This window comes from Tamandua tetradactyla, chromosome 3 (genome assembly GCF_023851605.1).
Source record: "Tamandua tetradactyla isolate mTamTet1 chromosome 3, mTamTet1.pri, whole genome shotgun sequence".
Taxonomy (NCBI): Eukaryota; Metazoa; Chordata; class Mammalia; order Pilosa; family Myrmecophagidae; genus Tamandua; species Tamandua tetradactyla.
Window position 1 is genome coordinate 95,765,147 of NC_135329.1, and position 12,661 is coordinate 95,777,807.

Below are 12,661 nucleotides of genomic sequence, written 5' to 3' on the forward strand. Positions count from 1 at the left end.
TGTGTATTATGCCCTAAGATATCACTACCCAAAGAACAGCGGGAAAAGGACCAAAACCTTAAAGAAACACAAATTAAACATGACCCCGATAAAGAAGGGAGAGTCAGAGACTCCTCTGATATTAGCTGAACGTGAAAGATAACCAAACGGTGCAAAGCACGGGAATGCGTTCTGGTTGTGGGCAGATGACAGGTGTGATACTGGAAACGAAAACGAACCACAGGAGAGTTTTGGAGTTGGTACAGAACCTGGCTTGCCAGGAACTACTCCCTCAAATTATCGCTTACGGTTTTGGCCCACTGTATCTCATTTTAAAATAGTTCCTATAAAAGTCGACTGGCTTTAGACAAATTTCCCTGCCACAAATTCTTTCCTAAACCAGAGATGATTCAAAAGATAGTACTTAGTAGAATGTAGCAAAATATGAGAGATAAATATTACTAAAAATACTCACATTACAAGCAAATTTATTATTTAGGAGAATAGGTGTTCATAAAACTATAATTATTAATTGCCAAAGTCACAAAATGAAAAATCTTTAAATTATAAATAACTATTCTAGGCAAAATCTTCTTCCTTCCAGAAGGCAAATCATTTTTTCTGTTTATTTTTGTACTAAATCCAGAAGCAGAAACTTCCAGTAATGGCAGGAGTAGAATATGCCATAGGTATCGGCAGTGCAGACTTAAGGTATGAACTGGAGAATTTTTCCATGTGAAAAGGAATCTGCAAACAAGTCTTACCCCCCAAATTTTTCCCCTCACAGCCTTTCTTTTCCTTTCATGTCTTCTGCAAAAAAGTCAAAATTATAAATTTGTTCCAATGGCATTATTCCCATGACAACTGGCTATGATATTGGAGTGACAACTCTGCGGCAAGATCAGGTAGTTCAAAGGGATAGAGTGATGACTGAGAATTTTTCTCGTAAGCCAACTCTATTTAAAAACTGAATAAGACACAGCACCAAGGGAGGGAAAATTCCCTAGAAAAATCACATGCTTCAGATATCTCCTTCACAAATCTAGTCCCACTTAGAATTATCTGTTGCCCTCCAGAAACCGTCCTCTCCTTCCCAGAGAGAAGGAGCACTGGCCAAGGCAACAAAGACACAGCCCTCAGGAGAGGACACAGCTCCAGGCAGGGAACTGGAGCTGCCCTGTGGCCAGAGCTGCGGAGCTTGCCAGGGGTAGGGGTGGGCTATGGGGAGGTGGGGGGAGAGTGAGACTAGAGCAGAACATGTGAAAAGGAGCTGATCCCAATAAAAAAAAACCTATGGCCTTAAAAAGAAAGCCACAAAAAGAGGGATCTGACTCTCACTTTTACGGGTAGCCCCATCACACAAGTGAGTCTGAACTGACAATTAAACCAACAACTCCACGTTTTAATAAACTCAAAACATTTGCCAATCTCCTTCTCAAGAATAGTTTCCACTTATTCCTGCAAAGGACAGGATAAGCCTTCTTAAATTTAGGCCTAAGAGTCACTCCCAGAGAACCTCTTTTTTTGCTCAGATGTGGCCTCTCTCTCTCTCTAAGCCAACACGGCAAAGGAACCCACTGTCCTCCCCTCCTACATGGGACATACTCCCAGGGGTGTAAATCTCCCTGGCAACATGGGACAGAAGTCCCAGATGAGCTAGAACTCAGCATCAAGGGATTAAGAAAACTTTCTTGACCAAAAGGGGGAAAAGAGAAATGAGACAAAATAAAGTGTTTGAGGCTGAGAGATTTCCAGCAGAGTCGAGAGGTTATCCTGGAGGTTATTCTTATGCATTATATAGATATTCCTTTTCAAAAAGTTTATGGTGTATTTGAGTGGCTGGAGGGAAGTACCTGAAACTGTAGAGCTGTGTTCCAGTAGCCTTGTTTCTTGTAGATAATTGTGTGAAGATAAAACATTTACAATGTGGCTGTGTGATTGTGAAAACCTTGTGTCTGATATTCCCTTTATCTAGGATATGGACAGATGAGTAAAAAAATATGGATTAAAAAAATGAAGAAATAATACAGGGAAAAAAGTTAAAATAAATTGGGTAGTAACAAAAGAAAAAGTAAAAAAATAAAGATAAACAAATTGGGTAGATGGAAATACTAGTGTTCAATGAGAGGGAGAGGTAAGGTGTATGGTATTTATGAATTTTTTCTTTTTTTCTTTTTACTTCTTTTTCTGGAGCGATGCAAATGTTCTAAAAAATGATCATGATATTGAATATATAACTATGTGATGATACTGTGAGCCATTGATTGTACATCATGTACGGAATGTTTGTACGTTAAGAATGTTTGTGTTTGTATGTTGTTTTGCCAATAAAAATATTCTTAAAAAAAACAAGAGAAAAGAAAACAAACAAAAAAAGAAATAAAAAATAAAAATAAAGAATGGTTTCCAAATAATAAAATAACAAGTATTTTTTGAGGGCCTTCGCATGCATTGTGCCCAGATGCTTTCCATATACTTTATTTTACTCCACCCTTATGACAATCCTCTGAAATAGGTTTATTTATTCCCATTATTACAGAAAACAAAATTGAAGTTCAGCAAGTCAGGTCACAAAGCAAATAATATGCAAAGCCTTCATTCAACCCAATTTTCTCAACATTAAGAATTTATTCTTTTTTAAAAGTTAATTCCTTAATATTTAAGTAATGCAAGTAAATGCTAGAAAAAATTTTTAATCGCCGTAAGAACAAGTAGAAAATACAGCGGAAAGAAAACAAAAAAATCAATTATTGGCAACACAGAGAAGCCATTTCTAACACTTTAGTGTTTAGTCTTTTTTCCATATACACATGCAAAGATGTAAATATACACAGTGTTGAATAATGGGATCATATACTATATTCTTATTTCCACTGAAGAAATAAAACTCTACATCAGTGATTCACCCACCACTCCTCTGGAGGTTGAAGACAATCTCGGGGGAGTCACAGAGCTTGAGGAAGCCCACACCTATTTGCTCAGCAATAGAAATGACAGAAAGTTAAGGAAGTCTTGATTGCAACATCCTACTCGTCAAACTGACCTACAGAAAGTCAGAGGTCACAGAACTTCCCCAACAATAGTCCACGAGAGTATCTATCTCCCAGCAACGTGACCTCCCCTAGATAGAAACTTTTTTAATTTTCATGCCACTAATCTTATAATAATTGCTGCTTGCCAAAGGTTACACAGATAATTCAGCTTCTGACACCAAGCACCCTGGCTCCGGACTCTATTACTCCACCACTTACAGACGACTTCATAAAGCAGTATCTATTATAATGTACAGTTCTCTCATTACTGATAAGGCTGAACTTTTTTCATATGTTAATTTTCTCCTGTCAAAAGATTTTGCTCATCTTTTTCATATTAATTATGAGTTCTTTATAAAACCACCTATTTGTCCTACATGCTGCAAATACTTTTTCATAGTTTGTCGCTTCTCTAGCTTTTAAAATTTTACTGTGTTAATACATATATAGCAGAAAATTTGCCATTTTGACCATTTTTACGTGTACAATTCAGTGATATTAATTACATTCATGCTGTTGTGCTTCTATTATCATCATCCATTACCAAAACTTTTCATCACCCCACACTTGTTGCTTCTCTTTTAACTCTGTTTACATGTTCTATTTTTTATGTGGCCAAATCTACCACTTCTCCACCTTGTTTCTGCCTTTAAGGCCATGTGGGAGAAAGCTGCTTTTCCAAAAGATTACAAACTATTCATCTACATTTTCTCCTATTATTTCCTCGGTTTTATTTTTTACATTATAATATTTAATCCATCTAGAATTTATTTTGGAATAAAAACTGAGATAAGTATTTAACATTTTCTTTTTCCAAATGGTTCAACAATAGCCCAACATTATTTTATGGCTAATTCATTCTTTCCCCACTCATCTGACATGTCCATATTCTGAACTCTTAGCTTTTTTGTTGCTTTTGATTTTCTAGTCTGTTCCATGGATTTATACATCAATTACTGTATCAATACCAGTCTGTCATATTTATTACAGATTTATAATTTGTTTTAACAACAAGTAGGGTTAAGTTCTAGGTGCCATCTGCCTCAATTATATCAGTGCCACCTGCTGAGAACATTCAAAAAATTAATGCCAAATTTTAAAATGTTTTCCAAATAATAATATCAGACATATGCATTCATAATATGGAAAGAATCTATTTCTAGCAAATAGTGTAGATTTAAACAGAGGAAACAAGCCTATGGATTTCATAAGACGCTTTTTTAAAAAACATATAAGTCAGAAATTCACTTTAGTCACGTGTCATTCAAAAATGAATTTCCAGAATGAAGGGCCGATACGTGACCACAACTATCGATGGACCTTGAAAACAACAAGCTAAGTAAAAAAGGCCAGGCAAAAAAGGCCACATAGTGTTTGATCCGTTTATATGAAATACCCAGAATAGGAAAATCCATAAAGACATAAAGTAGATTAGTGCCACCTATTGGTTACCAGTAATCACCTAGTGGTTACCAAGGATTAGGGAATAACTGCTGATGGGTACGGGGTTTTTGGGGGGGCTGATGAAAATATTTTAGAATTAGAGTGGTGACGGTTGCGGAATTAGAGAGTGGTGATGGTTGCACAACTTTGAACGTACTAAAAACCACCGAATTGTACACTTCAGAAAGGCGAATTTTATGGTCTGTGAAATTATATATCTATAAAGCTGGGTTTAAAAAAAAAGAAAAAGAAAATGAATTCATGATATATGGAACTAAAATAATTCAATAGAGCACCTATCAAAAAGACTGAAAAGCTTCCTAATGTGGAGTCCACTTAAGACTCTTCCTTAACCAACATATACAAATAACTATGAAGTTAAGAGTGACTTAAGATGTTTCAGCATATCCACTGACCACAAAGGTATGTCAGAGGCAGAAAGCCTTATTAACCACTCAAGCATCTCTTAAAATCATCCTTCCTTCTATTGGCAGACTATCGTAAGGGACAAGTAGAATTAGAGTGACATCTAATGGTCACAAAGCAAGGCAAAGAGCATTTCTTTAAAACAGAACTACACACATATTCCAGGTGGAAAGGCTAAATTGGGTAATTTTTCTACTCTGCACACTAGGCAACTATCTTAAATATGATTTGGCCAGCCCTGAATAACATGGATGACCCTGAGAAACTACGTTGCATGTTAGACCTGTGACATTTCACTCCATTATTCCACATTAGTTCTGCCGTGCCTATTTCTCTCCAACCACAGGTTCAAATGACGCTGATAAGAGGCAAGCAGATATGGCATTAATAACCTGTCAATCACATAGATAACCCTCAGTGGGATTCTGCAAGGCCCTTCTCAAAAGAACGATTTGCATTCTGAACACGTGGAGAGCAGATATCTCCTGCCCTCAGTCAAGTGATTTGAATGTCCATCATATTCTCCCCCTCCTTGGATTAATTATCAGGTAGTGCAAAGAACACCTAGAAGAGCATTTACTTTGCAGTGAGCTCTACAAATATAATCAGCCAGGCATTGCCAACAGGCCGAGAAAACTAGTGCCCCCGCAGCTACAGCCAGGCACCCTCTCTCACCGATCCCAGCTGCTTTCATGGTGCTGTTGTCTTTTAACAGGAGGCTGTCATCATCTTCCAAACTCAACACAAGCTCATTTGTCTAAAAAAAAGGTAACAAAATTTGCATTTTATTAGTATGTATATGTTTCCTATTTAGTAAGACCTCCCAAAGACATGAGAATCGTTACTTTGGGTCATGCCCATAATCTAATGGGAGAGTAAACAGATACGATACACATGGAGAATATATTCAGTCTACATACTACATGAAGCCTGGAGAGACGGGGCTGTAAGCAAGGACTTTGGAGTTAGATCTGGGGTCAAACACAGGCCCCCCACCCCACCCCAATAACCAGCTGCCTGTTCTCAACAAATTATGTAACCACTCTATGGCTTAATTCCTTCATCTGTTAAAAAGAAGAAGTAAGATGAAGGACAGACACTGCTCAGCCACATGTGTCACTAGGAAGCACTCCCTATGTCAGCTGCTGCTGTTGCTTCTGCTGCTTCTGCCCTGCCATCATGGTACCTTCTCATCTCATCTTCATGATAAGCCAGGAGGAGTCAGAGGTAAGGTACAGCCAGGCTAATTGGATAGCAATGGTGGTGGAGCTGAGGTTTCAGCTCTGGCCAGTCTGACTTTCAAGATAACCAAGTTTATCCCAGAGAGCCAGAAGTCCACATATCTACAGATTTTGCCCAAATTTATAAGTATTTGGCCCCATGTCACAATAACTATAGTACTTCTCAATGGGTTTTGGGGGAGTAGATGAGCTTGCTCTCCAATGATACAACCAATCCAGATAAACATCACAAATAAAGGAGAAAATGAGTTGACGTCTGACCCTAAATAGCACAGAGAGGTGAATAGTAGTGGGATACACAGGAAAACCTGTCAACCAGAATGCCATCTTTTAGCAATACATCCTATGTCTAGAATATGGTGGAGAGGAAGTCAATGGAAAGGCCTCTTAGAAGCCCCAGAGGCTGGCTCCACAGTTCATGGACCGCATTCAACAGAGAGCACCAGGGCTCCAACTCCGGAGTATACACATTTTAAAAATAATTATTTTTTAAAGTTTAGAATACATATTCATGATAGAAAACTCTAGAAATACACAATATGGGTAGACAATAAAAAGTAAATATCCCCCAACCCCTATCCACCAGCTACCCAGCTGTCCTCCAGAGCAACTTTTACTAATCCTTGTATATCTAGAGATTGAATTGGTACATATCCACGTAGTCAAAGATGTATATGAAAACTTTTTTCATGCAAATAGTAGCATACTATAAGTTTTGTTCTAAAATGTTTTCCTCTTACAAAGCCCAGCTTGAAACCATTCCACATCAGTAAGAGGTACCTCGTTATCAAGACTACAGTGTGTTCCACTCAAAGATGTACTATCATTTATATAATCAGACCCTACTACTTGACAGTTAGGTTGTTGCTAATCTTTTACTACCATAAACAATCCTGCAGTGACTATCCTTGTACATATATCAATTTTCAGATGCAAATTTTACCTGTAAGAGAAATCCTACAAATTGAACTATTGAGTGAGAGGGTATGTGTATTTTTTTATTTTGAAACATGTTGCTAAATGACTCTGCAGAGACACTGTGCCCATTTATGCCAATGCCACCAATCACCCAGAGTACCTATTCCCCGAACCTCGCCAACACTGGTTACCATCAAAACCTGATCGTTGCTAAGTAGAGAGATGCAGATTGTCATGGTTAGGGACAGGTGTCAACTTGGCCAAGTTGTGGTACCTGTTCATCTGATTGGGCAAGCGCTGGCCTGTCTGTTGCAATGAGGACATTTCATAGGATTAGGTCATGATCACGTCAGCTACATCCACAGCTGATTCCATTTGTAATCAGCCAAAGGGGAGTGTCTTCTGCAATTAGTGATGCTAAATCCAATCATGGGAAGCCTTTTAAGGAGGACTCAGAGGAGACAGGTTGCATTCCTGCTTTGGCTGGTGAGCCTCTCCTGTGGAGTTCATCCAGGCCATCCATTGGAGTCATTGGCTTTGCAGTCTGCCCTGTGGATTTTGGACTCTGCGTTCCTACAGTCACGTGAGATGCTTTCATAAATTTTATATTTGCAAGTGTTCCCTGTTGATTCTGTTTCTCTAGAGAACCCTAACTAATACACAGATTAACCGAAGTCTTAATTTATTTTATTATGAGGAAGGTTACAGATATTTTCTGCACAAATCTTTCGCCTAATTTCCTTTTTAAAAAAAATTATTTAATTATTTTTTTACATGGGCAGGCACCACGAATCGAACCCAAGTCTCCGGTATGGCAGACGAGAACTCTGCCTGCTGAGCCACCGTGGCCCACCCTCTTTTTTTTTTTTAAATGGAGTTGGGGTATGTCTTCATGATCCTCATGTGGTAATGCAGTTATGCCTTTTCTGTCCTGTGTTAGAAAACTTTCTCCCTGGTTATTATTGTTTATTGATTTTCCTTATATTGTTTTTTTCTTTATGACTAAGGTGCTAAATGAATTTTATTGTATAAATAAATTAATGAATGAAATAAAACATATCCATCTTTTATGGTTTCTGGGTTTTCTATCATAGTTAGAAAGACCTTCCCTTTCCTAAGATTAGTTTTTAAATTCCATGTTTTCATCAAAAATTTAAGAAATTTCACTATTTTTAACTTTTTATTATAGAGTTTGAAATGCATGATATATACAGAATAGTAATATGAAATTCACATGTACTCATTACCCAGCTTCAACAAATTATCAACTCACATTCAAGCTCTTTCATCTGTACCACCATCCATGAGCTTCATTTTTTTCTATTTAATTAAGTCATTAATCCATTGGGTATTTATCTTGGTATCAAGCAAGGATACGGACTCAACTGTTTTCTACATATCTACTCAGTTCCAACACATTTATTGAATCCTCCATCTTTACCTTATAGTTTTAAATGATATATTTACTATACACTAAATTCCCATGTCTATTTGGGTCTCCTTTTGAGCTTTTAATTCTATACCACTGAACTATTTGTTTATGTGACAGTACCATACTGTTTAAATTCCTATATTTTTATAAGATGCTTTAATGTCACCCTCATTTACCTTCTTTTTCAGAATTTTCCTAATATTGGTTATTTATTTCTGCATATGGATTTTATAATCAGCTTCTTTAGATTATATATATATGTAACTACTATTAGTATTCTATCGAGGTGGCATTAAATTTGTGAATTACTTAAGGGAAAACTGACATCTTTATGTTTTTACATCTTCCTATCTAAAACAGTTTATGTATTTCCATTTAAGTCTTATTTTAGATCCCTCACAGAATGTTTTACATTTTTTAATTGAGGTATAATTTTAAACAATGAAACACACACATCCTCAGAGTTCAGTTCAATATATTTGTCAACTGAATACTCCCAGTAGTATTTTAAACTTTCTTCTTAAAGATTTTGCACACTTCTTATAAAATTTCTTCCAGGGTATGACTTCTTCCTTTCATACATTTTTTAGCCAGTTTCCTGACTCTGAAGACATAAGCTAGAAATTAAAAGAAGAGTAGCAGAGTACCACTGTCTGGCACAGTGGTAGCAATGAAAAGTTCAGCCAATGGTCTAAGATCAAAAAACAAAAAACAAAAATTAATGTAAAAAGCTTAGCAATTCTGACCATTTAATATAAGGACAAATCAGCCATGAATATCACAGTGGACAATGAGGAGGTCACTAATGTGCAGTCCAGCTCAGTAACTAATGATCACCTGATACAGAAAAGTGTACTCCATTGGGGGAAAACAGTGATTCATAAATCATACTTTTTTAAGAATGCTAAGACACATGGTGGCTAAAATTTTATCATTTTTATTATACATATTTACATATCTACCAAAATGACTTTACCAGTTTTCATAGTCTCAATGTTTCAGAAGGGTGAAATGAAGTGTTTTAGATAAAATTTTCAAGATAGCTGAAGACTACTGAATGATAAATAAAGTTGCTGGATAATTGAAGACTAACCAGACAAATACCAGAGTTTTTGTTTCCATACAAACATCTTCTCCATAGAAATTATTCTGACTTTACAAATAGTCTGATAATTGCAATCCATGATACATGCACACACATACTTTCCTGATAACTGGAAACCATATTTTAGTAATTATTTGCACTGTACTGTTGATTCACTCATTCAACAAACAGTTCATTTTTCAAATAAGAGGCTCTGGTGGGAGGGCATCCACACAGCCTTTTAATTATAGAGATGAGGAGAAATTTCTGAAGACAATTTTAATTGTTTCTAGAACCCAGAAGATTGGAAGATAGAGGAAATGACTCTGTGTGAAGATACAAGGGTTACTTGGAAGTCTCTCCCTCTGGCTGAGGAAGGGGACTAAAGGTACAGCAGGGCTGGAAATCAGACAGATGAGTTGCCACAGGCCCTGCAGATGGGAAGAAGGTGAAAGCACAACAATCGGCTGGAAATGAGAAAAATGTCTGCGAGTTGTAGAAGGGCCAAATGAGACATGTGAAGTTTTAAACCGTTATCTTTGAAAATATATCAAACCATTTCCTTATAAAAGCTGTAGGGAAAACCTCAAGAATCATCTCCGGAGTCTGTACTTAACTAGAATTGCTATGGTTTGGTTGAAAATTTATAAAGCCAGATTCCAGGAACTTTCTAGGTGATGTAATTTGTTTTTGGAATCTTTCAAACAAACACAATATTCAACTGGAGAAATCAGCTCTAATTCTGTCACCTTAACATGCCAGAAAGGAAACATTTTAAATGTAAGAAACAATTCTAAGATTTTTTTCTTCCAACTATAGAAGGGAAAGTTTCGGATTTTTCAATGTCCTAATGTTGATTCTTTGAGTGTGATGAATTAGGTCTTTGTTAAAATAAAGGAATAATTTACCAATTACTGCTTTTTAGAAACACAGGCATGTGAAGAAGCCTAGTAATGTAGAGCTGCAACAATGAATGGAGGATGACAAGACACTTTCTGCCTTACAAACTTTCTACAAAGTATATTGTTTTATTTTCACTTACGTATTATATATATATAATATTTTATTTATTTATTTATATATTATTTATATAATATTTATATAAAATATAATATATAAAATATAAAATATTTATAAATATATTATATATATAAATATATATATATATTTTTCCCCCTTCTAAAATAGGACCAACTTGCTGCTTCTCCATATTTTAGGAAGAAGACCGATAGACTCCTGGCCTGGGGAAGAGAGAGTGAGTGAAGTCTGTGCATATGGTAAACACAAAAAGAGCAGCTTCTGTGCCATAGCCTGCAGGCACACATGGACACTAAACTATGAGACACTTCGGCAATGGAAGTTTTGTTCTATTTGCATAAACAATCCTTGGTATGGAAAAATAAAGTTAGCCATCCACTAAAAGACACACCCTTATACCATTTTCTTTGTGACCTACGACATACATTTATTTGAAAACTGATTGAGTTAAGGGAGTACATCTATAACAAGAGAAGAGAATGAAACTAAATCTCATAAATAAAAATTTCATTCTAAACTTATGGAAAAATATCTATGAACGAGGCACTCTGCTAGGTAAGGAGATATGAAGAGATATGTCCTTTGCCTTTGAGGTGTTTATATAGTAGATAAGAGACTGTTTAAATGGGGAATCTGTAAAAGGTCATCAAGATCAAAGGAAAAAGACCGCCCTAGTTTGTTTGTATGAGAAGCAAACCTTTTAATGTGGCTTCATAAAAGCGTTACTCTAAAAAAAGTGGGAAAACAGAAACATAAACACACAACAAACACATAATCAGTTTTCTTTTCAGGGCAGCAGGAAAGCTGTTGTACCCCTGGTGCTGGGGCACAGCCTTCAGCCGAGTGGCTTGGTAAGGTAACTTCAGGGTTCCAGGCCATCGTCTCTGTGGATTTAGGTCTGTTCCCAACATCCTCAGTTGGACTTCACTTACACCCAGCAAGATTCAAATCAGAACGAGCATATTATTAACAGCCTCTGGCCCTTTTCTTCTGGTAGAGAATTAAGAAAATCAAAGAGACTGGATGGCCAAATAAGAAATGGCTTCCTTTAAATGTAACCTAAATTTGCTATTTTATGCCTATTTTCTGTCTAGTATTTGCTTGCTAAGTAATATGATAATCATTTTTTTAATTAAACTTTTTTAAAGGGTCTACTACTAAAGGAAATGAGACCTAGGTTTTTTCTTTAATGGAAAAGTAACTGTATAAAGGACAGCTACAAAATAAAAAATGCTATTATAATAGAAAACAGTTTAGGTGTCATGTATCTATTCATTTTCTAATTCAGTCAACACTGATTACTTCCGATGTGCTAGACATTATGCATATGGAACATACCTTTGATTTATGCGCTTGATGAATAATCTTGAGTGTATCTGAAAGAAAAAAAAACAATTTGTCTTTTAACACAGTTATTCTAAACTTCATTCCAAATTATTAAATGAGATTTGGGGGCAGGGTACTATGGAATTGAGAAATTTCATCCTTGCCTTTGAATAGGTTCCCTTAAAATTTATCATACAATAAGAGAAAAATTACCTTTGCAAATCTTAATTAAAACTAAAGATCATGAAACAAAGACTTTTTTAAGCCCCAGTCTTTGATACACGTGATAATGACTGCCATGAACTTAGATTAATGTACCACATTTCCCCTTAGAAGACAAGTGAATCACATCATTCTATTTTGTTTTTCTGAGTCACTTACAGCCAGAATTAGCAAACAATGTAAAAAAAAATTTTTTTAAGATGTTTATCTTAAATTAAGATAGACAATTAACAAAAGCAGTTTTTTAAAAAAATCTATGAACCTCTCAGAAGAGATTTGGTGCTGGGAGATCAAATGATGATAACGAAAAACTTTACCACTCTCAGAATTCAAACATCATCAAGGATTATGGGTAATCTGGGGATGACTGCTAATCCTCAAAGAATATCAATCGTGCCTCCTGGTTTTCAAGTATTATACAGGCTCACACTATCTAATCTGCTTTATTCAACCTCTCCCTTATTTCTTAATCTGTTTATCTTGACGTCAGCCTACACTGCTGCTTCCAACAAGCATTTTT

The 12,661-nt window shown here is 36.1% G+C and overlaps 1 protein-coding gene across 8 annotated transcripts in view; it reads right to left on the reverse strand.

Moving 5' to 3' along the window:
* C3H2orf76 (chromosome 3 C2orf76 homolog) overlaps positions 1-12,661 on the reverse strand; it is a 92,760-nt gene that overhangs the window by 9,546 nt on the left and 70,553 nt on the right. For all 8 annotated transcript variants that reach the window (XR_013172658.1, XR_013172656.1, XR_013172657.1 and 5 more), the window contains 2 exons: positions 11,932-11,969; positions 5,556-5,637 (listed from right to left, as the gene is read on the reverse strand). Coding sequence is in view for 3 of the 8 variants with exons in the window: in XM_077153558.1 (XP_077009673.1) it covers positions 5,556-5,637; positions 11,932-11,969 (120 nt within the window). In the remaining 5 variants the exon portion in view is untranslated. The remainder of the gene's footprint in view (positions 1-5,555; positions 5,638-11,931; positions 11,970-12,661) is intronic.